At 45.5% G+C, this 25,941-nt stretch overlaps 1 protein-coding gene across 1 annotated transcript in view; it reads left to right on the forward strand.

Annotated features, from left to right (window-relative positions):
- Nucleotides 1–25,941, forward strand: part of ANXA5 (annexin A5) — a 189,006-nt gene that overhangs the window by 108,149 nt on the left and 54,916 nt on the right. Inside the window, exon 8 of the mRNA XM_069242561.1 lies at nt 20,828–20,884. Coding sequence (XP_069098662.1) covers nt 20,828–20,884 — 57 coding nt within the window. The remainder of the gene's footprint in view (nt 1–20,827; nt 20,885–25,941) is intronic.

Raw genomic sequence — 25,941 nt, forward strand, 5'->3', positions numbered from 1 at the left:
AGACCTATCAGTAGTACCCTGCATCAAATTGCCCAACAGGCCAGATCTGTTAACACAACCAAAAGATCAGACACCCAGATCCAGCATCGCTGAATCTAGCAATCTGGCTCCTGAAATCCTAGAATTCGGGCACTTACAACTTACCCAAGAATGTATGGAAGTCATAAAGCAAGCCAGAAGGCCATCCACCAGGCACTGCTATGCAAGTAAATGGAAGAGGTTTGTCTGCTACTGCCATATTAATCAAATACAACCATTACACACAACTCCAGAACATGTAGTGGGTTACTTGCTTCACTTACAAAAATCTAACCTGGCTTTCTCTTCCATTAAAATATACCTTGCAGCAATATCTGCATACCTGCAGACTACCTATTCAACTTCCCTATATAAGATACCAGTCATTAAAGCATTCATGGAGGGCCTTAGGAGAATTATACCACCAAGAACACCACCTGTTCCTTCATGGAACCTAAATGTTGTCCTAACTAGACTTATGGGTCCACCTTTTCAACCCATGCACTCCTGCGAAATACAGTTCCTAACCTGGAAGGTGGCATTTCTCATCGCCATTACTTCCCTAAGAAGAGTAAGCGAGATTCAGGCGTTTACAATACAGGAACCTTTTATACAACTACACAAGAATAAGGTCGTCCTAAGGACCAATCCTAAATTTTTGCCAAAGGTTATTTCACCGTTCCATCTAAATCAAACAGTGGAACTTCCAGTGTTCTTTCCACAGCCAGATACCGTAGCTGAAAGGGCACTACATACATTAGATGTCAAAAGAGCATTGATGTATTACATTGACAGAACAAAGAACATCAGAAAGACTAAACAACTATTTATTGCATTTCAAAAACCTCATGCAGGAAACCCAATATCAAAGCAAGGTATAGCCAGATGGATAGTTAAATGCATCCAAATCTGCTACCTTAAAGCTAAACGACAGCTGCCCATTACACCAAGGGCACACTCAACCAGAAAGAAAGGTGCTACCATGGCCTTTCTAGGAAACATCCCAATGCAAGAAATATGTAAGGCAGCCACATGGTCTACGCCTCACACATTCACCAAGCACTACTGTGTAGACGTGTTATCTGCACAACAAGCCACAGTAGGTCAAGCCGTATTAAGAACATTATTTCAAACTACTTCCACTCCTACAGGCTGATCCACTGCTTTTGGGGAGATAACTGCTTACTAGTCTATGCAAAACATGCGTATCTACAGCGACAGATGCCATCGAACTGAAAATGTCACTTACCCAGTGTACATCTGTTCGTGGCATCAGTCGCAGTAGATTCGCATGTGCCCACCCGCCTCCCCGGGAGCCTGTAGCAGTTTGGAAGTTACCTTCAACTATTTGTATATGTATCATCTCAACCTTAAATAGGTACATACTTAGTCACTCCATTGCATGGGCACTATTACTACAATTCAACTCCTACCTCACCCTCTGCGGGGAAAAACAATCGAAGATGGAGTCGACGCCCATGCGCAATGGAGACAAAAGGAGGAGTCACTCGATCCCGTGACTCGAAAGACTTCTTCGAAGAAAAACAACTTGTAACACTCCGGCCCAACACCAGATGGCGAGCTATTGCAAAACATGCGAATCTACTGCGACTGATGCCACGAACAGATGTACACTGGGTAAGTGACATTTTCATTACTCAACGTCTGTCTGCAACTATCCTACTTAGTTCTGTTCAAAAACATTACTTGACTATTCACTGTACAGAGATACTAAGCTCTTTTATGCACAAACTGGTGGACAGACTTGGTGTATGCCTAGGTTCTAATTTTTCAGTACAATATGTCTGTTTTTTTGCGCACTGCTGCTTTGGTTAGAAGATGGGTGGCTGGCCTTCTCACCTTTTTCGTGTGGTTAAAGTGGCATGGTCCTTTAGTAATTGCTGTGCTCTTTTTGTTAATTTATTTCACATATTATAAATATTTAGTGACCCCACTCTTGCTTCTTACACGCTTCCTTGCTTCACATTGACACTCTTCCAGCAGTGAGTCATTTAGGCCACATTTAAGTGATTAGTGCAGTACCTACTTTAAATTAGAATAGGTTTTGGATCTTGGATCTTGGTTATTAGTGTACCTGCCCATGGGAATGAAGTCAACTTCTCACTTGTGTTTATTATCTCATTAGGGAACACTCACATTGCAGCTGGTTGAGAGACACAAGCATAACTGGCTCATCCCCACTCTGAATAGCCACACTTGGTACTTGAAATTCTAAATGTTGTGTAATTGCAGCAAGAACTTGAGCACCTTCCAATTCTTTTGCTGGGGGAAAACTCACACAGCTTTTGTTTGCCAACACTTTCATTCTGTCTGTGTTCTCGATTATCACTACTTATTCAAGCCAGCTGTGATAAGTTGGATTTATTTTAGCTTCATATACAGGTAAGCTTACTTCTCTGCCCTTCTTCAAGTCGTCTACTATTAGAGATTTGTCACTGTCTCTAAAACGGTCCACTGAAAGTTTGGGAATCTGGCTGTTAATTTTTGGAACTAATCTCTTGCCCCTCTGTCGTGATTCCCTACACCCAACATTCAGTTTTCACTCGTGATTAATTCATGATGCAGCATTGGAGACCGTGCTATGTACATAAGGTTATATAGAAAGTACCATAGTACTTTTAAATTATGGCCTGTTTATCGCTCGATGAATGCCCCCAGTATAAGTACCAAAGTGGATCCCAACATGAGTCTGTGTTGCAGGCTACCCCTGCAGTCAACCTAATGGACACTGGCCCTCTTGGTTCCAACTGCTCTTGTTATCATCTGGCCTCCTAACACTTTCTCTTTAGGCATCTTTATAAAAACTGACTAATTCAACAGCCTCACATACCACTCTTGCAACATTCCAGTTACATTAGATAATCAAAACACTAATATCTCTGACACTCTGCATGCTCCCCTCACTGGATCAGCCCAGTTTACATATTTCTTGATTGAGTGAAACCTCCTGTTGTTGAATTCAGGCAACCATTTTACATGGCTGTTGAAAATGGTAATTCAGAACTTGGTCCTCTTTATTAGAGTTAACGTCAACAAACACTAGTTCTGTGGTTCCCAACTTTTTGACTTCTGTGGACCCCCACTTTATCAGTACTAGAACCCGGGGACCCCTGCTGAATCATTGGAATCCGGGGACACCCCCAATGAGTCATTAACTGAAAGGTGGGGACCTAATCAGTTAATATTACATTTTCTAAGCAGTCACGGACCCCTGAGGAGGCTTTGCGGACCCCCAAGGGTCTCCACACCACAGGTTGGGAACCACTGTATTATTAGGCAGTTGACTATCCGATAGAAGCCATCATTTTACCATGTAAACACCTAGACCATTATCCCAAGTCCCTGGAAAGATTGTAATAAAAGATGAACGGTGTGGGAGGGAGAGAGGCACAGTGGCCTCCAGCCTAAGCAAAATCTCCCCAGTTTAAATTGGCCCTTAGATGACTGCAGGAACAGACAGGTGTGAATGAGGCAGAAGAGTGAAGGAGATTCTTTGTAGGATTCACCTACAGAACACGTTAGTTGTGTAGTGAGCTCATATTGTTGGACACCACAACACGTATAGATAAAGGCACAGAAAGGGACTTTTGGACTGTCCCTTTCAACCATTGGCTGCCTTTGTTCAGCAGGCTTTTTTCCATTGGCTAACAGGACTGTCCATTAGGGCTGTTTAAAACCCGTGGCATTTTATGTCTGTGAACTCTATTATAAAGTAGTTCACAAGGGCTGGCGTTAATTTCATTCTATTATTTCTACTTTTATCTTTCTTATTTAGAAGGTCCTCCTGTGGTCATAATCTGTACTTCCAGCCCGAGAGCTACTCGTTGCTTGTCCTGATAAAATGCTACCCCGCCCATCGTTTTGTAATGCAATTTTTTTTTTCTTTCCTTAGAGGGCCTAGTAGCGGTCTATGTACTATGGTTGTAAGAAAGTACCCTCTTTCTTGACATGGTTACCCCCATTTTCTGCCTGTTGTCGGTATGTTTGACTGTCTACTGGGTTCCTGCTGACCAGGACCCCAGTAGTTTTGCGCTCTCCTCTAAATTGTACCTTTGTCTTCCCACAATTGGCATACTGGTCTCCCCCTTGCAGGTCCCTAGTAATATGGTACCTAGGTACCCAGGACATTGGGTCTCCAGGGGATACCTATAGGCTGCAGCAGTTACTCTGCCATCCATAGGGAGCCCTAGCAGAGGGTTCTGTAGGGCTTCCATTGCAGCCTGCGTGAAACAGGTGCATGCACCAGTTTTCACTATAGTTCACTACACCAGGTCACTGTAAGTCACCCCTGTGGTAGGCCCTCTCAGCACAGAGGGCAGGGTGCAGGTACCTGTGTGTGAGGGCACCCCTGCACTAGCAGAGGTGCCCCCACAAACTTCAGTTCCATTTTCCTGGACTTTGTGAGTTTAGGGATGCCAGTTTACATGTGTACTGGACATAGCTCACTACCTATGTCCAGCTACATAATAACTCCGAACCTGGGCATGTTTGGTATCGGACATGTCAGAATCATACCCCAGTACTATTGCAAGCATTGGAAGTATGATTCCATGCACCCTGGGGCTCCTTAGAGGACCTGCAGCATTGCTACCACCAGTCTTAGAGTTTTCCAGGCACACCAGCTGCTGCCACCCCTCAGACAGGTTTCTGCCCTCCTGCTGCTTGATCTGATCAAGCCCATGAAGGCAGAACAAAGGGTTGCCTGTGGGAGAGGGAAGTAACACCTGCTCCCTTTGGAAATAGGTATGACTGGCTTGGGAGGGGTAGCCTACTCAAGCCACTTGTTTGCTTTGAAGGGCAAGTTTGGTGCCTTCCGTGCATAAACCAGTCCACACTGGTTCAGGGACCCCCAGTCCCTGCTCTCGCGTGAAACTGGGCAATGGAAAGGGTGAGGGACCACTCATCTAGAGGGTGTTCAGAGTTCCTCCAGAGGGTCCTTAGGTTCTGCCCGCTTGTTGCTAAGGTTGGCATGGAAGTCTGGGAGCATGTGAGTGGCCAGGAAGGTGACATCCGAGCCCCCTCCTTATAGGTGCTTACCTGGTTAGGTGACCTGTCCCCTTTCAGGGCTATTAAGGGTCTTTCTTGGGTGGGGTCATCAGATTCAGCTTGCAAGATTCCAGTAGGACTCCACTGCAACCTCAGCTTTGTCTTTTGGCCACTGGAACCACGACTGGACCCTCCAGGAACTGCCAGTCCCTGCTACAATGAAGAAAACTCTTCTGTAATGTTTACATGTCTCCTGCCAGCTTTGGAACATTTCCCCAGCTGTGCGACCTCCTCAGACTGCAACACTTCAGCCTGCACAAGAAGAAGGAATCCCACTTGAAGTGAAGGAGTCACTCCTCTGCAACCGCAGGCACCAGTGATGACTGGCTGCGTGGATCCACTCTCCTGCTGAGCTGCGTGGATCCTGCATCATGGGTGGTGGTCCGGAGTAGTCCTACTCTCTGCCAGCTGTCCAACTTTGGTGGAGGTAAGCCTCTGCCTTCCCACGCAGGACAGTACACCTGTGCACCACGTCTTATGAAGCTACCAAGGCTTGTTTGCATCTCCTCCAAGAGGGATCTTCAGGTGACGTGTAGCTCCAGCCCTCAGCATTCAGTCCTGCAAAGCACAGCCTCCTGCGTGTTTCTGCTGCGGCGTGGGATCCTCTTTCGTAGTGCTGCATGGGCCTCTTCTGTGACTCCTGTGTCCCCAACCTCTGGGACTCCTGTGGGTGCTGCCTCTGCTCTGTGGACTCTGCGATGCTGAGGGCCCCCTGTGACTCCCCCTCCTGGGTTGAGTTCTCCTGGATCTTGCTGGTCCCCGGCAGCACCTCTTTTCCACTAACCATGAGTTTGCCTTTGCCAAGGTTTGTTGGTGGAATTCCTGCACCGTCACCCTCTGCAATCTTCCTTCCAGCATGGAGCTTCATCTGCATCCATTCTGAATTCTTCTCTGGCTCCAAGGCTGTAGTGCTGACCTGTTCTTCATCACCGTTGACCAACTCCTTTATCTACAGCTTTGTGGGGGTAGTACCTCTTACTCCTCCTGAACTCCAGTGTAACTCTTGGACTTGGTCCCCTCTCTCCACATGCCTTCTTTCTTCAGGAAACCACCACTGGTTCTCTTGCAGGCTTGTCTGGGAGTCTTCTTTTCCTCCTTTTGGGTGATTTGGGGAAAATCCTGTTTTATTCCTGCATTTCTGATCGCTGGGTGGGGGGTGGGACGGGGGGGGGGGAAGAGTACTGTTACTTACCGCTGTGGTTTTCTAGTACTCCCAGCTCCCCTCTACACATTTGACTTAACTAGGTGGGGGTACCTTGTTTGCATTCCAATCTTTTATTTTAGTATATGGTTTATGCTCCCCCTATGGTATACTTGCACTGTTTTCTAACCATTTCTATGCCTGTTTCGGATTAATAGTGTATATATTTAGTGTATTACTTATCTCCTAAAGTTGGGGTCTAGTAATTTGTGGTGATTTGTTCCAAAAATAAAGTACCTTTATTTTTGTATAACTGAGTGTTTTCTTTCCTCTGTGTAAGTGCTGTGTGACTACAGTGGTATTGCATGAGCTTTGCTTGTCTCCTAGATAGCCCTTGGCTGCTCATCCACAGCTACCACTCGAGAGCCTGGCTTCTAGACATTGCCTAAACTTCACTAAGAGGGGATACTTGGACCTGGTATAAGGTGCAAGTACCATAGGTACACACCAGACCAGCTTCCTACAATGTTGCTCCCTTTTTCAAGCGTTCCCACATGCTTTATTTTATCTTCAACTGTTTTGACATGGCCATTAGTAAAAATAAAATATAATATATATATATATATATATATATATATATATATGACTATTTGCACACAAATATGCACACTCTGTGGCCATCTTGGGAAGTTGTAGAAAATGTCCACAGTGTGCTTACGTGCACTCATTTGTGTTGTGGCATGCAGGAACGAGGAGTAGTGCCAGTGAAAATGAGCATTGGCAAAGCCAATATGTTCCAACACTCACCTTTCAAAGACAAGACTTGTTGGCATCGCCATTGCTTGATCCCATTGGTCCTAGAGCACAACGTGATTAATTCCTGAACGGCAAGAGGCTCCTTTCCTGGTTGTCAGTCTGTTTTTAGGTGTCTCCTAAGACAGCGTGTGCGCTTCCACGACAAGTTCTTTTGTTTTTACAAAAAATCTGAAAAGGGCTAAGTGCCCTCCTTTTGCTTACCAAGGGTTTGCTGCCTCGTCACTCAACTCTTCGGTTCCATTCGCCATTGGCGACAGCTGGCTTAAAATTGCGGTCACTCTAGACACCTCAGATGACTTAAGGAGTATTTTAGTTTCTCCTCTTTACCTTCTGCCGACACACAGCGACAGCAGCTTCTAGCCTGTGCATACTCGTTATTAAAATAATATTGTTTCTGTTACTGCAGTATGAAGCGTCTTATTAGTTCTTTGCCAAGCAATTTGAGACTGTTTTCAAGGAATCTGAACAATGCCTACCTAACCACTCCCCTCGATGAATGTTTCAGGGGTTCAAGACTAAAGGCTTGTAGAAGCCTGGTGAATGAGACAAATAAGCCCTCAGAGTGGCAGCGTGTTTGACTGTTTTCCTTCTATCATTCCCACCCGAGCTCCGCTGTAATCAAGAGGCGAGCCTGCACTGAAAGCGGTCTTTAGTTGAAATCTGTCAGCAGCGTACACAGAACAGGAGAGACTGAGTGGCGCTGCACCCCGTATTTTACAGACCATCAACGTTTAGTGATGGTAGAGATGGGTTAAGGTTCCTTTGGCAGAGCTGCTGGAGCTGCCTATAGGCTTAACACTACCCTCTGATAAGCCTACTGCTCGGCCCAGAAAAATATGCAAACTTATCAGAATATTTTTTAGAACTCCCTTGCGGAGGAGTCGGGCAATGCTCCCATTGCGTATAGTCAAATATCTTTTTAGTACTACTGGCTTTATGAATAAAGTGATGCCCATAATAATTGTAACAAAACATGTCACCATTATTATCTCTAAACTGGTAAGCATCTTCATCAACATATGACAATGCTTCATGGTCCAGCTCGTGCAATATCTCAGCCACACGAGCCGAAAACAGTCCTGGGCTATTCTTATACCCCTGAGGCAAACGCCAATTTTTTTTAACAGAGCCAAACGCACTAAAACTCGTAAAATCCCTTTCTTTCGGGCACTATATTCTGGCTAGAAGAAACCATTCGAGATATCTAAAGTAGTTTTGTATTTTTTACGCACTATATTATTCAGGATTGCTGTGCTATGTGAATTTTGTATAGCATATGTACATGCATGTCCGTTCAAATGTCTGTAGTCCACCACTATTCTGTAATTATGGTCCGTTTTAGCCACAGGAAATAAGGTTATTATTCATCGGCGAGACACAGGGTTCAATTACTCCCTGGTACAATTGTGTTATTATATTCCTCACCGATGCCCTCGCTTCATATTTAATAGGATATTGTGAGTAGTAGCCAGCCATCAGTAGTGATTCTTTAAACGTTTTGTAGGAGTTAAGGATCAACCAACTATGCTCCCTTTTGGTCAATGAGACCCTATCTTCTAGCCAGCTCTGTAATTTACTTGCTTTACTCAGGGCTTTATTAAAAACAGGGATCGGTAGAGACCGGTCCCATGCTTCATTTAAGTTTAAAAGACTCTTACTTTTTTCTAGATACCTTATGTAGTTGCAGTTCCCTCTTTCTAGGATAATTTCCTGCCAGACTAGATAGGCTAAAGACCCTTTTAGAGCGCGGCTCAATCTGTAGCAGCATTTAATATATGCCGCGGGTCGGGCTAACGACTGTTTGACCAGCATGAATTCCAGTCTGACCTGGGCTGGCGAAGCACGCCCAGAGAGCCGAAAAACGCGCTTATAGGTCTTTATCAGAAGCTTATCCAGTAGACCTACTTCCATCCCCCTCATTATTTCGGTCCCATAGATGATAGTTGGAAGTAGTTTAGTTCTTATTACAACTGTTAATGGGTTCCGAGCATGACCACAGATTGAATTTGCTAGCTTACAAAAAGCGTAAGTAAGGGCCTGCGTCTTGTGTTTTATTGCTTCTTTTTGTGGCGTGAAATTACCTCTAGCGTCCACCACAAATCCTAGGTATCATGTATGATGTAACTTCCTCTAGGCTTTTCCCATTCATATGCCATTTACATTGACTGGTTGGCCTGCGGTTTAAGGTAATCATTTTAGATTTTTTATGATTGATTTCTAAATCATTAGATCCAGAATATTCTTCTAATGCCTTTAGCAAATTCTGCATGCCTATTCTGGTGTTACTGATTAATAGTAGATCATATGCATATAGCAGATTGGATACTTGTTGACCGCCCAATGAGGGAGAGTGGAATGAATGACCAATTAACTTGGTGGGGAGATCTGCTATGTACAGGTTGAAGAGTGTTTGGGCCAATACACAGCCCTGCTTCACACCCACTGTTGTTTTGACTGCCCTGGATAGGTGAGAGCCTTCCCCCAATTTAACCTTCACCAAAGTATCAGAATATATCATTTTGATGGCATTTAAAATAGGATGTGGCAGCCGCCACAGTAATAGTTTGGCCCACAATTTGCCGCGGGAGACAGTCAAAAGCGGCTTTAAAGTCAACAAAACATAAATAGGTTGGAGTCCCCTTTGCTTTTGCTCTGTTCATGATCAGACCTAGCCCCATAAGATTTGTTAATGTTGCTTGGTGAAGCCGGTTTGATTAAAGGGCAGAATATTGTTATCTGTAATCCAGGCTTCTAGATGTTTTAGCACACAGCAGGAAAAGTACTTGAGGTCAACGTCTAAAAGAGCAATTAAATTAGTCTGTAGTTGCTTGGGGAGAGCGCGCTCCCACCCTTATATATGGGGTGGATTATTGAGCCTTTCCAGGATGCCGGGACGCTGCTTGTTGTGAGCACATCATTGAACATTGTAGCCAGGAAATTGGCCCATCTTTCTGTTTCTTGTTTGGAAACTGCTTGCGGTAAGCCATTAGGGCCGGGGGCGCAGTCCGTTCGTGACTTTCCAATAATTTTAAAAAGTTCTGGTGCCGTAATTTTCAAAGCTTCATGGACATTGGGTTCCCAGCCAATCATATGCCCCTGAATTTGAGGGCCTTCTTCGTTGGTCAATTCTTTTAGATGGGACTTTAAATGGGATACCCATACTTACTCTGTAATGTTAAAATTATTGCCTGCTTTTGCACCATTGTGTATTGTATTGATGATTTTCCAAAATCTTTTGAGTCAGATGTTTTGGTCGCAAAATGTAGTTTGGCCCACAGGACCTCCTGTTGGCCTTTTTTAATGGTCCATAGATCCCTTTTATACAATTTCCTTTGCTCTCTCAGAGCGGTCAATATTGATACATTACCTGGGCATTTACGCAGTGATCTTAACAGTTTAACTACGGCTGCTTTCCTTTTGCGCACTGGCAGCGGTAAACGTGAACTTTGGAGGTGATTAAATTGTGATCCCTTTCTCGTGTTACTTAATCTTTTTTTATGAGGTCGAGGGCAAAATTCTCCCAGACTGTTGTCAACTTTGCCCCACTTGTGGTCAATGATTCTAACTTTCGTAGGGCCTCTTCTGCCTGACTTTCAATGGTATCAGAGGACCATTTCAGTTGCTTTAGATTTTCGGTATCCAATGCCCCGTTTAGGGCTACCACTTTCTCCGGTTTTTGTGGTGATGCACAGATTCCAAATACCTGTGGCTTATGATCACTCTCCGAGCGGTCCATGATGGTAAGAGTTTACTAACTTTTATATAAGGCAGGGGACACCAAAGTGTAGTCTAAATAGGAGACTGATTTCCCGGAGAATCTTGTCCAAGCCGGTGGAATATTGGGGCATTTCCGTCCGTTTAGCACGAAGAGGCCTACTGATTCACAAGTGCGTATAAAATTCTCCCCTATTTTGCCTTTCCTGAGTTTTTTTGGGAGGGTTTGGCTGGGCATTCTTGCCACTGTTTGAATGTGGTCTTCACTGGGGTTGTGGAATAAGCAGAGATTGAAATCACCCGACATTAGCCAGAATGCTGATTTTACTGTGCTTTTTATCCTTAATAGCTGAGTTAACACTTTATTTGCTTCAATTTTTTTATTTTTTGGATTGATGTATACGTTAACCAGAATCAATGGTTCCTGTATGTTTTTCCCCCAATCGTCCAGCCGAAATACTTGAGCAGGTTGGTCTTCCTCCTTATGCTCACAGATTTTTACCAAAAGGCACGTACTGACGTAGATGGCTAGGCCTCCCTTCGCCCTACCAGGCCTAATTGTTTTCGTTGCTGGGCTAAGATATTCCATGCAGCCAATTATTGGTATTGATTCCATTGCCCAGGTTTCCTGTAGGAATAAAATGTCGAAGGAACTGAAGACATTTATTACTGCAGGATCCTCCAGTTTTGCCCGTAGGCCACCGACGTTCCAAGAGCAAATGGATAGTGTGCCGTGTGCAGGTTGATCCTTACTTATTCAATTGGTGCCCATCGGTCTTAGGGATAAATTCATCGCTGCCCATTCCCTTTCCGGATATATTTGTTGACCAAAGACCACTCTTTCCCTCCCTTCTTCTCTCCATACTTGGACTGTCAGCGGGTGATTAGGTGGACTTTTCTCACTGGGCTTTTCTTCAATGGGCCTGCTGGCCTGATGTACTCCTTTCAAAACCGACCATGTGCCTTTGGGATTTCCCAGGAATTGTGAGGCTAGTAACGGAGTTGGATAGCGCTCTCCTTTGTAGATGGTCACCTCAATGCCCCAGGCTTTCAATAGGTCTCTTCTTTTCGAGATCCGCTTTAAGATATCTGGTGCCAAGAAGATGGTGAGTGTTGGATCTGTGTGTTGGTTGCCTCTTGCTTGCATAAATTTTATTGCTGCGAGGTCCTCCAAGGCTACAAACTGGAGATCTGGTAAGGCTTTTATGATTAAGATAGAAGAGCGACTAAGAATGTCTGTGGAGGACCTAGAGGTGAATTCTGGAATCCAGAGTAACTGGAGAATTGACTCCTGGGTATACGTGTCTGTTATAAGTGACTCATTTTGCTCTATGTGTTGGTTTTGCTCCTTATACCCATCTTCCCACTGACCCGTGGCAGTCTTGTGTCCCTTGCTGCCCACATTAACCCGAGTTAGTTGGGGGGGAGGTGGAATGAATTAGCACAGAAGCTCATTTTTATGGTCAATAGTACATTTGTGGGTCTAGTTGTTGTTTGCAAATCTATCCCTCCCCAATCCCCCCTACCGGCCGTCATTTCTTGCGCTTTCACCTCTTATCGTTGCTTGCATTCTAAGCTGTTGCTACTCAGTTTGTGGATATCAGCACATAGACTGCAGCATGAGTTGGCCCAGTCGGGTTTCTCAACCGTAGCTACAGGGGTGTGGAATTTATTAAAATATCTACTTGTCCAGGGGACAGGTTGCGTCTCAAATCTACTTGTCCTGTAAAATGATCTACTTGTCCCTTTGGTGCCATGTAGTGTGGCGCCAAATTACGGCAGCAATCTCATTATATAAGAGCTCTGATGATAACCTCTCTGATTATGCCAGGGCTACTACCATAGTAGGGCTTGAATACTTGCAGTTTCAATCCCTACTGTAGCAATTTCCTTATTTTGCTACCTTTCTGCAGATCTGCATACTGGGGCTGGAGGAAACAGTAAGCAATAGTTCCAGGGCTGGAATGCCCTTGAGTCTGCAAACCTACTAACCTGCATGTTTTAAAGATTTTCACCAGCTTCTCTCTAATATTTTCCCATAATAAGAAAGGTTGGACATTTACTCCTGACAATGGCAGAATTAGAACTTCTTCCAGGGTTGGGAAGAAAGTGGCTGGAGGGAAAATGAACTTGCAAATGCTCAATAGATTTTCACATGAGCAAATCTACACATGCGTATTTACCCATGCTAAAATACAGTTCACAAATATTTTATAGGGGTACGACATATACCATGGGTGCACTTTTGTGACTTTCTTTAAGAATCTGGGGCCACATGTAGGTAGGTTCAGATTTGCGACCCGCAAATTGTGAGTCAGAGCGAGTCGCAATTTGCGAGTCGCAAATCCGAATGTAGGATGGTGTCCCTGACACCATCCTACATTCGCAAGGGCTTCGCAAATGCCCACCTCATGAATAATCATGAGGTGGGTCGCAATTTGCGACCCCCTTGCGAATGGCGGCCCTCACAGGGATGGTGGCCTGCTGGAGACATCAGACCACCATGTCTGTGACTGCTTTTCAATAAAGCAGTTCTTTTTTTTTTTTGTAATGCAGCCCGTTTTCCTTAAAGGAAAACGAGATGCATTACAAAAACGAAAAAAGAAACGTTTTCGTTTCATTTTTTCAGAGCAGGCAGTGGTCCTTAGGACCACTGCCTGCTCTGAAAAAATGTTTACAGTGACATTCACAATGGGGAAGGGGTCCCATGGGGACCCCTTCCCTTTTGTGAAAGTGTTAGCACCCATTTGAAATGGGTGCAAACTGCGATTGGTTTGCGCCCGCGTTCGCAGAACAATCCTACATTGCACTGCAAGTCGCAATTAGGAAGGGAACACCCCTTCCTAATTGCGAGTCGCAAACCCGTTTTGCGATTCGGTAACGAGGTTACCGAATCGCAAAAACGGGTTTGCGCATCGCAATGTGCTTTTTGCACGTCGCACACAGCGAAAGTCGCTGTTTGCAACATGCAAAAAGCTACTTACATGTGGGTCTTGGTCCCTAATTAGGTCTGGTGTTAACAAAGACATTTTGTTTTTATTAAACTTCTATTTCTCTCTCTTTTGGCTGGCTTTACTGTGAGTGATTGCATTCTGCTCTTCCACAAGCAGCATATTGGCACACAAAGTAGTTTTGTTCAGTGTCAGGAACTACAGTGGCAATCAGTGACGTAACGAAACTGGAGGGTGCCCCTTTGCAAAGAACATGGAGGAGGCCCCTATCCAGACTCTCTCAGGGCAGGTGCTGTGCTGAAGGGGCCCCCTGGAGGGCGGCTGCAGGGCCTTTGTTATGCCACTGGTGACAACGTGTGCTTTTAGAGTTCAAAAACGTTTTGGGGTTTTTTTGGAAGTGTTTGTTACAATGTTGAGGGCCTGGTAGCTCCCACAATAATAAAGTGTTACAAAAGCCATGTCAAAACAAGACACGCATTGATGAAACTAAAAGACTTATAAAAATATGTCAGATCAGTTGGCTTTGTCAGTGTTTGTTTATTTTCATGCTTCCCATAATCGAGTTGAAAATGGTTACACTGATTTTCCATTAGAAATATTTTTGGGAAATACTAGCATGCATCAAAACATTTTACTAAATGACACTTCATTTGCATCTAATCAGAGAGCATTCTGGGAGCATTATACTTAGCCTCTTAGCCTAAACTTTTCAAACATGTGTATACACGTTTTTTTTTTTGTACTGGAACCAACGTCAGTGGTGAAGTGTGACCTTAAAACATTTATTTACAGCACTCACCCTAATAATGAAGGCTTTCAAATAATGAACCATAAATACAAGTTCGAACAGCATTATCTATTGGAAACACATTACCTCAACTGCAGAGAGTTCCACTCTCTGTAAACATGCAACCAAAGGCTTTGTGCTGCAGAGGGTTGGGCCTACTTGTCCCAAGGACAAAGTAAACATAAAAACTTGTTGCCCTTGACCCCAAACAAGATGTCCCGGGCGTCGGGCGATAGGAATTCCACATCCCTGGTAGCTAGCAATTGATGCACAAATGTCGTCACCACATGCCTAACTGAACTCAATGGAGTTATTTGTTTCTTTACAAACTTCACAGTATGAAAGGCTATGCTAAACAACCATTACATAAAAAAAAGCTTAATGGACGCAGCACAGAACATTTCACAGGTGTGTACCTTCAAAAGGCCCTGGTGCATTGTGGTAGATCTAGCCCTTGTAGTTTTTCATTTTATTTACTATTTTCATTTTCAATAAATGAATGTCCTACGTAAACAGTGTTTAAGCATTGGAAGGTTGCTCCAATTAAGAAGGTTTGGCATCTGCAGAGAGCTTTCATGAAAGCGAAATGTAATGATTTTAGGAGGTTGCACAGTGACAAAGGAACACTAATACATGTTTAACTGAAAGGAGATTCCCTCATTGGTAACTGTAGGAAGTTGGCTCTGTATGTACTATTTCAAAGTAAGAAAGCATGCACAGAGTCCAAGGGTTCCCCTTAGAGGTAAGATAGTGGCAAAAAGAGATAATTTTAATGCTCTATTTTGTGGTAGTGTGGTCGAGCAGTAGGCTTATCAGAGGGTAGTGTTAAGCATTTGCTGTACACACACAGGCAATAAATGGGGAACACACACTCAAAGACAATTCCAGGCCAATAGGTTTTTATATAGAAAAATATCTTTTCTTAGTTTATTTTAAGAACCACAGGTTCAAGATTTACAAACAATACTTTAAATGAAAGGTACTTCACTTAGGAACTTTAGGAACTTTGTATTAGCATATACAGTTTTCACACAAATGGCAATAAGCTATTTTAAAACTAGACACAGTGCAGTTTTCAACAGTTCCTGGGGGAAGTAAGTGTTTGTTAAATTTGCAGGTAAGTAAACCACCTGCAGGGCTCAAAGTTGGGTCCAAGGTAGCCCACCGTTGGGGGTTCAGGGCAACCCCAAAGTTACCACACCAGCATCTCGGGGCCGGTCAGGTGCAGAGGTCAAAGTGGTGCTCAAAACGCATAGGCTTCAATAGAGAAGGGGGTGCCCCAGTTCCAGTCTACCAGCAGGTAAGTACCTGCGTCTTCGGAGGGGAGACCAGGGGGGTTTTGTAGGGCACTGGGGGGGGGACACAAGTCAGCACAGAAAGTACACCCTCAGTGGCACGGGGGCGGCCGGGTGCAGTGTGCAAACAGGTGTCTGGTTCGCAATAGGATTCAATGGGAGACCAAGGGGGTCTCTTCAGCGATGCAGGCAAGGGGGGGAGGGGGAGGGCTCCTCGGGGTCTCCACCACCTGGACAAGGGAGAGGGCCACCTGGGGGTCACTCCTGCACAGGCGTCGGGTCTTTGAAGCAGGCAGTCGCGGTCAGGGGGAGCCTCTGGGTTCTCTCTGCAGGCATCGCTGTGGGGGCTCAGGGGGGTCAACTCTGGCTACTCACGGGCTCGCAGTCGCCGGGGAGTCCTCCCTGTAGTGTTTGTTCTCAAAGTCGAGCTGGGGGCGTCGGGTGCAGAGTGCCAAGTCTCACGCTTCCGGCGGGAAACATGTTGTTTTCAAAAGTTGCTTCTTTGTTGCAAAGTTGCAGTCTTTGGGGAACAGAGCCGCTGTCCTCAGGAGTTCTTGGTCCTTTTAGATGCAGGGTAGTCCTCTGAGGCTTCAGAGGTTGCTGGACCCTGTGGAGCGCGTCGCTGGAGCAGTTCTTTTGAAGTGGGGAGACAGGCCAGTAGAGCTGGGGCCAAAGCAGTTGGTGTCTCCGTCTTCTCTGCAGGTTTTTCAGCTCAGCAGTCCTTCGTCTTAGGTTGCAGAAATCTCTCTTGCTGTGTTCTGGGAGCCCCTAAATACTCAATTTAGGGGTGTGTTTACGTCTGAAGGGTTAGTAGCCAATGGCTACTAGCCCTGAGGGTGGCTACAGTCTCTTTGTGCCTCCTCCCTGAGGGGAAGGGGGCACATCCCTATCCCTATTGGGGGAATCCTCCATCTGCAAGATGGAGGATTTCTAAAAGTCAGTCACCTCAGATCAGGACACCTTAGGGGCTGTCCTGACTGGCCAGTGACTCCTCCTTGTTTTTCTCATTATCTCCTCCGACCTTGCAGCCAAAAGTGGGGCCGTGGCAGGAGTGGGCGGGCAACTCCACTAGCTGGAGTGCCCTGGGGTGCTGTAACAAAAGGGGGTGAGCCTTTGAGGCTCACTGCCAGGTGTTACAGTTCCGGCATGGAGAGGTGAGAGGCACCTCCACCCAGTACAGGCTTTGTTACTAGCCACAGAGGGACAAAGGCACTCTCCCCATGTGGCCAGCAACATGTCTGGTGTGTGGCAGGCTGCTAAAACTAGTCAGCCCACACTGGCAGTCGGTATGGTTTCAGGGGGCATCTCTAAGATGCCCTCTGGGGTGTATTTCACAATAAAATGTACACTGGCATCAGTGTGCATTTATTGTGCTGAGACGTTTGATACCAAACTTCCCAGTTTTCAGTGTAGCCATTATGGTGCTCTGGAGTTCGTGTTTGACAGACTCCCAGACCATATACTCTTATGGCTACCCTGCACTTACAATGTCTAAGGTTTTGCTTAGACACTGTAGGGGCACTTATGCCCTCACCTATGGTATAGTGCACCCTGCCTTAGGGCTAACGCCTGGTGCTGAGGGTGTAATTTCTCTGCTGACTTGTGTCTATGCGTTTTGGGCACCACTTTGACCTCTGCACCTGACCGGCCCTGAGCTGCTGGTGTGGTAACTTTGGGGTTGCTCTGAACCCCCAACGGTGGGCTACCTTGGACCCAAACTTGAACCCCGTAGGTGGTTTACTTACCTGCAAAAACTAACTCTTACTCCCCCTAGGAACTGTGAAAATTGCACTGTCTAGTTTTAAAATAGCTATATGTGATTTATGTGAAAAGTGTATATGCTATTTTGATTATTCAAAGTTCCTAAAGTACCTACCTGCAATACCTTTAATTTAAATATTACATGTAAATCTTGAACCTGTGGTTCTTAAAATAAACTAAGAAAAGATATTTTTCTATACAAAAACCTATTGGCCTGGAATTGTCTCTGAGTGTGTGTGTTCCTCATTTATTGCTTGTGTATGTACAACAAATGCTTAACAATACTCCTTTCATAAGCCTACTGCTTGACCACACTACCACAAAATAGAGCATTAGCATTATCTCTTTTTGCCACTATCTTACCTCTACCAGGGTGGCATAAGACATGCTGCAGCCCTTGGAGACCTTCCCTGGCATCCGGGCCCTTGGTACCAGGGGTACCAGTTACAAGGGACTTACCTGGATGCCAGGATGTGCCAATTGTGGAAACAAAAGTACAGGTTAGGGAAAGAACACTGGTGCTGGGGCCTGTTTAGCAGGCCTCGGCACACTTTCAAATCATAACTTGGCATCAGCAAAGGCAAAAAGTCAGGGGGTAACCATGCCAAGGAGGCAATTCCTTACAGTAACTTACCAGTATTTTGAAAATTAAGTCAATGCATGTGTATTTGTGTCCACGTGGATATGTCTGTGCATGTGTGTTCATGTGTTATGTATGTCTTTTTGTGTGTGGTGTATGTGTATCTGTATGATTATGTATGATGGGTATGTCTGTGTTAGGTGTATGCGTTTAAGTATTCATGTGGTAAGGTTTGTGTCTGCATGTGTTAAGTGTGTCACTGTGACGTCTCCTTTAATTACTACAGTCAAATGTCCCTCGTCCCAGTCCTCATGGATTCAGGAAGAGAGTCCACCTTATGAGAGCACCCAACTTCCCCTCAACCATCGTAAAACCAATTCTTATCTATAGCAGAGTACGACAGGCTCCTTGGAAACAGACTGAAGCACTTGTTTTGCGCACCCTTTTAGCTTCTGTGTAATGTCTCGCTTGTGGCCTATACTTCGATGGCCAGTGCAAAGGATGCCCACCATATGACTGGGTGATTGCTGGTTGGCAAGGAGAGACAAGCAGATTCCAGAGGTGGCTACTAGCTGCCATTGATGCTCGTTTCATATCTGGTATGGCCACCCCACATAGTGAGACACCTCAGAGCGAGACACTTGCTACATACACCTGGCAGAAGTGCTTCAGATTGTTAATGCTCCAGCATACAGCTACGCTGCGTCCTCCCGCACTGCATTCCCTGCTGGACAGAGGATGGATTGGTGAATATTGTTCCAGCGCACCAAGTAAGTACTGCACACCTCAAGCTCCATACAGTTTTCCTACAGTGCCCATCCCGCATCAAGTAGACACTGAGTAATAGCAATACAGCTGAATGCCCCACAGTGTTCTCAATGCACACTTGACTCCAGGTTGCGTCACACTGCGACCATTCCTGTCATGGCACCAACTGCGATCTTAGCCTATTCACACTATACCCAGTATCAATCACTATTCATACTACAGTGCACAAGAAATTCAGCCCAGAGTTGCAAGACACAGACAATGCCCATAACATTTTTTAGCTGGTATGTTTGGGGTTCTCTCTCTCTCTCTCTCTCTCTCTTTCTCTTTCTTTCTCTTTCTCTCTCTCTCTTCCTCCAACAGTAAGTTGCTGCACTATCATATTGCCTGGATGATTACCCTATGCTGTGGGGGTAGAAGCTATTCAATTGAGTGTGAATACGAGCTGCACTGCAACTCCTGCACCCGCTAGTCACACCGCAAACTCAGTCCAGTTTATGTTCACTAATTGCTCACACTGCAACATCACACTGTGGGCTAGGGACAGTTCAGGATAGTGCAGCCACACAGCACAGACCACCATCGCTGCTTGCAAAGGACACTCTTAAGAACATGCTTTTCTGACTGTAGCCTTTCCACATTTCACTGTTGCAGTATGACACTTCACCTGGTGGCCCATAAATCCGCTTCCTGGATTTGTAGATGGGGCCAAATGACTGGCAAGCATTTCATTTTACATGTTGATACTTCCCTATTTTTTTTATTTCTGTTGAGTTTCCTGTGTGGAAAGTGTATATTAAAAAAAAATATGCCATTTGAAAAGTTTGTAAACCTTGAACGTGCATTTTTGTGATACCATAAGATGTGATAAATTTTTCTCCATTATTATTATTTTTTTTTAACAATGCTTCAGAGGCAAACATTGTCAAAGGCAACAGCTGTGCGCTCATTAGAAAGGCGAGAGCTATTGGCTTTACCGGTGCTTATTCTTCTCTCCTCCCTCCTGATCTAAAAAAAATTCTATAATGAAACCACTTTTAAGGACCAGTCCTACTGGGCCGGGATGATTGACTAACTAATTCACTGGACATCTTAGAGTGTTCTATTGCAAGGATATTGGTTAAAATAAAATGTAGCAGTGTTTTTGCCATGCTTTCAAAAATCTTGTGAAAATGTCTGTAAAATAAATAAAACAACCTTCTGTTTGCTTTAGTTCACTGTGAGTAATATGTGTAATTATTTGTTAATGTGTAGTTACACTGATTAGCTGCTATAGTTAACTTTGTAAATGGTTGTAAAAGAAATTCTCCAGCATCGTTTCTACACGTTTATCCCTAATACATGGCACAGTGTCTAAAATACAGAAAATGTAAATGCTCAAAGGAACTGTTAAAAGGAGTGTGCACATTCTTTGATAGAGGCCATTTTTTACATTGCATGAATACATTTTGACCAAGCGCTCTTTTGTATTATGTTTGTGACTGTTTTTTGGGGCCCCAGACTTATTTTCGTCATCAGCCATTGCTCCAGGGCTAGAGGAAAAAAAAAAGCAGATAAGGGGCAAAGGCACAGCAAAATCATAACAACGGGAGAAACCGAGGAGGATTATGACAGTAGGGTGGTGGAAGGATGCATGAAATATGATCAACACCAGGCAGCCATGGTAGCTGGCCAGCCTGGCGTTCTGCTATGCCATCTGTAAGTTTCACTAGATACACTTTGGATACCTGTGCTTATTTTATTACCAATGTGTATTTGATATACGCAAGACTGCCAAAGTTTGCCACCTCTATAAATTCTTAGTGAGAAATAAGACTATTGCAGTGTAAGTGCCTAATCTATGACGTGGAAGTTTTTGAACTTAAGGTTTTATAGAAGCATGATCTGCAAGTCAAATTATCAAACTGCATGCTTTTTTTTTTTTTGTAGGCGAACAGAGACCCTGAAGGAAGGGTTGATGCAGGGCAAGTAGAAAAAGATGCAAAGGTGAGTTGAAACTGTTTATTCACCTGTTTGGGCTCCTTTATCTTCACTATAACATTGTAGAACACCAAACTTTGTTTCTGATGGATTCTTCCAACTACAGATTCCTCACCGTTGGAGAAATCCCCAGGTGTCAGACTGGATCTGGAAATTTTCATAACAATGCTCCCGTATCCCCCTAGATGGTGCTATGTTCTGCGTTGACTTTGTTCCACCCCAGAAGTGACGGGGCAGAGCCACATTTAAGTGCCACCACTGTGTGCCAAAGTCAGTTCTTTTCTTTCCATGGCTTTATATGTGGACCGGGAGCTATACTCCTTTTGTCAGTTGCCAAATTCTTTCGTAAATGGTTCCATTGAGGAAGGGAACAGTATCCCCACCGAAGTCTACATGGTTCAAGCTGTGCTGTGAGTGTTGGATGGAGATGTTGGTGACAGAACCCACTAATGTTTGGTCTCTGACACAAATCCAAAATGTATGACAAATGTGCTGGCATGCACCAAAGGCAATCTGGGACTGTGCATCAAAGCTGTACATCACTGAAAAATGAAAGAAGTCTCTGACCTCGGATAACTCCAAGTCTCGATAGTGACACATTCTCACTCTTGAAGCTGCTCCTGTGAAAGGTCTTTTTCCACGGCCAAGGTCTTCCAGTAAGGCAGATTCACAAATCGCAAGTAGACATCTTATCTCCCCCCCCCTCCCCAATCCCTCGCTCACCCCCAAAATCCCACGGCTCTCAAAGGCAAGTTAGGAGGGCATAAAGGTGCTAACCAACGTCTTGACAAATCCTTGGCTTCTGAGCTGATTCCTTAACTGATCCCATTGCTCCCTGACTTCCTCAGGCCATTGGCAATGCTGCAGCAATTCGAAGCCTTCCAGGAGGCAATGCTGCAAATTGTTGCCTCTTGTGTCTCCCTCTGGCACGTCGTTGGTCCCAAAGTATCCATAGGGGCCTCCAGTTGGGTTACTGCTGGTGGGTCTGCCCTCTGTGCCATCTCCGCTTCTCGGACCCACCTCTGGCTTGACACCAATTCTGGTGCTGACTTCTGATCTGCTCCGGTTCATTCTCCACCGATAGCAGTCCTGATGTCACAGATGCTGGTGGTTCAGCCTCTGCCAGTGTCTGACCTTGAGCTGAAACCACTGTGACCCCGCTTAACTCCAGTGGCTGACCTTTAGCCAAATACACTTCGACCTGGACAGCGATTACACCTTTATTACACTTCAGTGCAGCTGTCCCAGTATGCTCCAACTCTGACAAAACCCTTCTGTTTCACAAAGCCTACCTCAGGCTTCATCTCTTTGAGGTCTGTTCGCCCTGACGACTATGTTGGGGATGATTTACCCCCACACTATGATGACGACATTTACATGGGCTTGCAAGAGGCGAGTGGGCCGGATACCTCCCTGACTCAAGGTTGAAGTCACCTGTTAAACCCCTTACAGAAGAGAGCCCACTTTTTGCAGCTGTGGTCCTTCAGTGGAAGTCAAAACCAATGTACTGACAGATGATTTTCATCTGGGCTTCATCTGAGCCCATGCTCCCATGTATTGAATCCTTGACAGATACCCTTATGGTTACCTTGCTCTTTCTTGCTAGTAAACAGACTGGTGGCCAGACACCATAGAACAGTGCCAGGCAAGTCAGACTGTCTGGCAGAACACCCAACTCCTGAGAGTTTGGTAGTACAAGCTTCCATCAGTAAAATTAACCCTAATACAATTCATTTGACTCCTCTAGATAGGGAGTCAAAAAGCATTGAGGCATTCAGTAAACTGATGTTCTCCTCCACCAGCTTTGTGTTGTATTCAATGAATGCGGTCTGCCTGTTGGGCAGTTCACCGCATGCCTATGGAACAGTCATCAAGATCTCACTGGCCATATCTCAGAGAAGTCCTGAGTATCTTTGACCCAAGCCATTCAGGACTAGCTAAATATGTCATCCAGGCTGGCTTGGACACAACCGGCTGCTTTGGGTGTACCGTGGGCACTAGTGTGGTGTTCCATTGCACGTGTGGATGAGGTTCACTGGCTTTTAGGGGGAAGTGCAGGTGCTCCTGATAGATATGACCTTCTGATGGGTACATCCTTTTTGGAGAAAAGGGTGATTTTTGCCTTTGTACTAGATGAAGGTAGACTCAACATCTGTGTGTGTGTGTCAGTGTCAACTATCTTGCTTGGGTTTCCCCTAGGTAAAATGTAACCTACCATCCCATTTCCTATATTGTAGCAGTCTTCCAGGACAGGCGCTCTTTTGATACCCTAAAATATAACCTCACCTGAGTCACCCCAAATGGGTCTCGAGGTGGCCACCAAGACTGATGTGTGAAAATTGCCCAGAAATACCTGGATGATGCTCTACCACAATAGTAATGGTCTTTGAGCTTTTAAACGTAACTCTGAATAAGATCTGTCAAAATGATTGTGGAGGAGTAAGAACTCCGTCAGAACCCTGTGTATAAACTACAACTCTGACCTTAATTTGCTAAGCCAGTACCCACAATGGCAACTAATCCCTTCTCAATAGAATGTCAGTGGTGCCCATTCCTTAAACTCTGCAAGCATCGGAGTACTGCAAATGCCTCCTGTAGCAGTGTGGGAAGTCCCTTCTGTTCCACGTACTCCAGCTGGTGTTCTGCTGAAGATGGCACCCTGTTTCACAAACTGAGCGGTCTGAACCAATTCAACACAACCATTTTATGGTCTGTTTTTCCAAGCCATTGACTCAACTATTTATGTTAATGTATTCACTTTTGCAAGACTTTAATTGCCTTTGTTATCAGAGCACACTTTTGGAGATCTTTCTCCTATTTCAATTCCTGTGAAATGTGTTGACTTCTGCATCTTCTTTGCAATCACTTCAGGAAAACCTTCCTAACAAGAGCTGGCTTGTCAACAGCCTACACTTTTCACCAGCAGCTACTACTTAGCCATAGCCATCCAAACTAATCTGTGCGTGCGTGAGGTGAGCTTCTTCCTCCTGCCAAGTGCAGTACACTTCAGCCTTGTGTGCATCACGGTGTTCTCCCTAAATCTAAAACACAGTTAACTCCTTGTGAGAAGGTAGCCTCTTTCTAGCCTTGTTACCCCCACTTTTGGCCTGTTTGTGAGTGTATGTCAGGGTGTTTGTCACTGTTTTCACTGTCTCACTGGGATCCTGATAGCCAGGCCTCAGTGCTCATAGTGAAAACACCATGTTTTCAGTATGGTTGTTATGTGTCACTGGGATCCTGCTGGTCAGGACCCCAGTGCTCATAGGTTTATGGCCTATATGTATGTGTCACTGGGACCCTGTCACACAGGGCCCCAGTGCTCATAGGTGTGCATGTGTATGTTCCCTGTGTGGTGCCTAACTGTCTCACTGAGGCTCTGCTAACCAGAACCTCAGTGGTTATGCTCTCTCATTTCTTTCCAAATTGTCACTAACAGGCTAGTGACCATTTTTACCAATTTACATTGGCTTACTGGAACACCCTTATAATTCCCTAGTATATGGTACTGAGGTACCCAGGGTATTGGGGTTCCAGGAGATCCCTATGGGCTGCAGCATTTCTTTTGCCACCCATAGGGAGCTCTGACAATTCTTACACAGGCCTGCCACTGCAGCCTGAGTGAAATAACGTCCACGTTATTTCACAGCCATTTTACACTGCACTTAAGTAACTTATAAGTCACCTATATGTCTAACCTTTACCTGGTAAAGGTTAGGTGCAAAGTTACTTAGTGTGAGGGCACCCTGGCACTAGCCAAGGTGCCCCCACATTGTTCAGAGCCAATTCACTGAACTTTGTGAGTGCGGGGACACCATTACACGCGTGCACTACATATAGGTCACTACCTATATGTAGCTTCACCATGGTAACTCCGAATATGGCCATGTAACATGTCTATGATCATGGAATTGCCCCCTCTATGCCATCCTGGCATTGTTGGTACAATTCCATGATCCCAGTGGTCTGTAGCACAGACCCTGGTACTGCCAGACTGCCCTTCCTGGGGTTTCACTGCAGCTGCTGCTGCTGCCAACCCCTCAGACAGGCAGCTGCCCTCCTGGGGTCCAGCCAGGCCTGGCCCAGGATGGCAGAACAAAGAACTTCCTCTGAGAGAGGGTGTGACACCCTCTCCCTTTGGAAAATGGTGTGAAGGCAGGGGAGGAGTAGCCTTCCCCAGCCTCTGGAAATGCTTTGTTGGGCACAGATGTGCCCAATTCTGCATAAGCCAGTCTACACCGGTTCAGGGACCCCTTAGCCCTGCTCTGGCGCGAAACTGGACAAAGGAAAGGGGAGTGACCACTCCCCTGACCTGCACCTCCCCTGGGAGGTGTCCAGAGCTCCTCCAGTGTGCTCCAGACCTCTGCCATCTTGGAAACAGAGGTGCTGCTGGCACACTGGACTGCTCTGAGTGGCCAGTGCCACCAGGTGACGTCAGAGACTCCTTGTGATAGGCTCCTTCATGTGTTGCTAGCCTATCCTCTCTCCTAGGTAGCCAAACCCTCTTTTCTGGCTATTTAGGGTCTCTGTCTCTGGGGAAACTTTAGATAACGAATGCATGAGCTCAGCCGAGTTCCTCTGCATCTCCCTCTTCACATTCTGATAAGGAATCGACCGCTGACCGCGCTGGAAGCCTGCAAACCTGCAACATAGTAGCAAAGACGACTACTGCAACTCTGTAACGCTGATCCTGCCGCCTTCTCGACTGTTTTCCTGCTTGTGCATGCTGTGGGGGTAGTCTGCCTCCTCTCTGCACCAGAAGCTCCGAAGAAATCTCCTGTGGGTCGACGGAATCTTCCCCCTGCAACCGCAGGCACCAAAAAGCTGCATTTCCGGTCCCTTGGGTCTCCTCTCAGCACGACGAGCGAGGTCCCTCGAATCCAGCGACACCGTCCAAGTGACCCCCACAGTCCAGTGACTCTTCAGCCCAAGTTTGGTGGAGGTAAGTCCTTGCCTCACCTCGCTGGGCTGCATTGCTGGGAACCGCGACTTTGCAAGCTACTCCGGCCCCTGTGCACTTCCGGCGGAAATCCTTCGTGCACAGCCAAGCCTGCGTCCACGGCACT

The sequence above is a fragment of the Pleurodeles waltl genome, chromosome 1_2 (assembly GCF_031143425.1).
Source record: "Pleurodeles waltl isolate 20211129_DDA chromosome 1_2, aPleWal1.hap1.20221129, whole genome shotgun sequence".
Taxonomy (NCBI): domain Eukaryota; kingdom Metazoa; phylum Chordata; class Amphibia; order Caudata; family Salamandridae; genus Pleurodeles; species Pleurodeles waltl.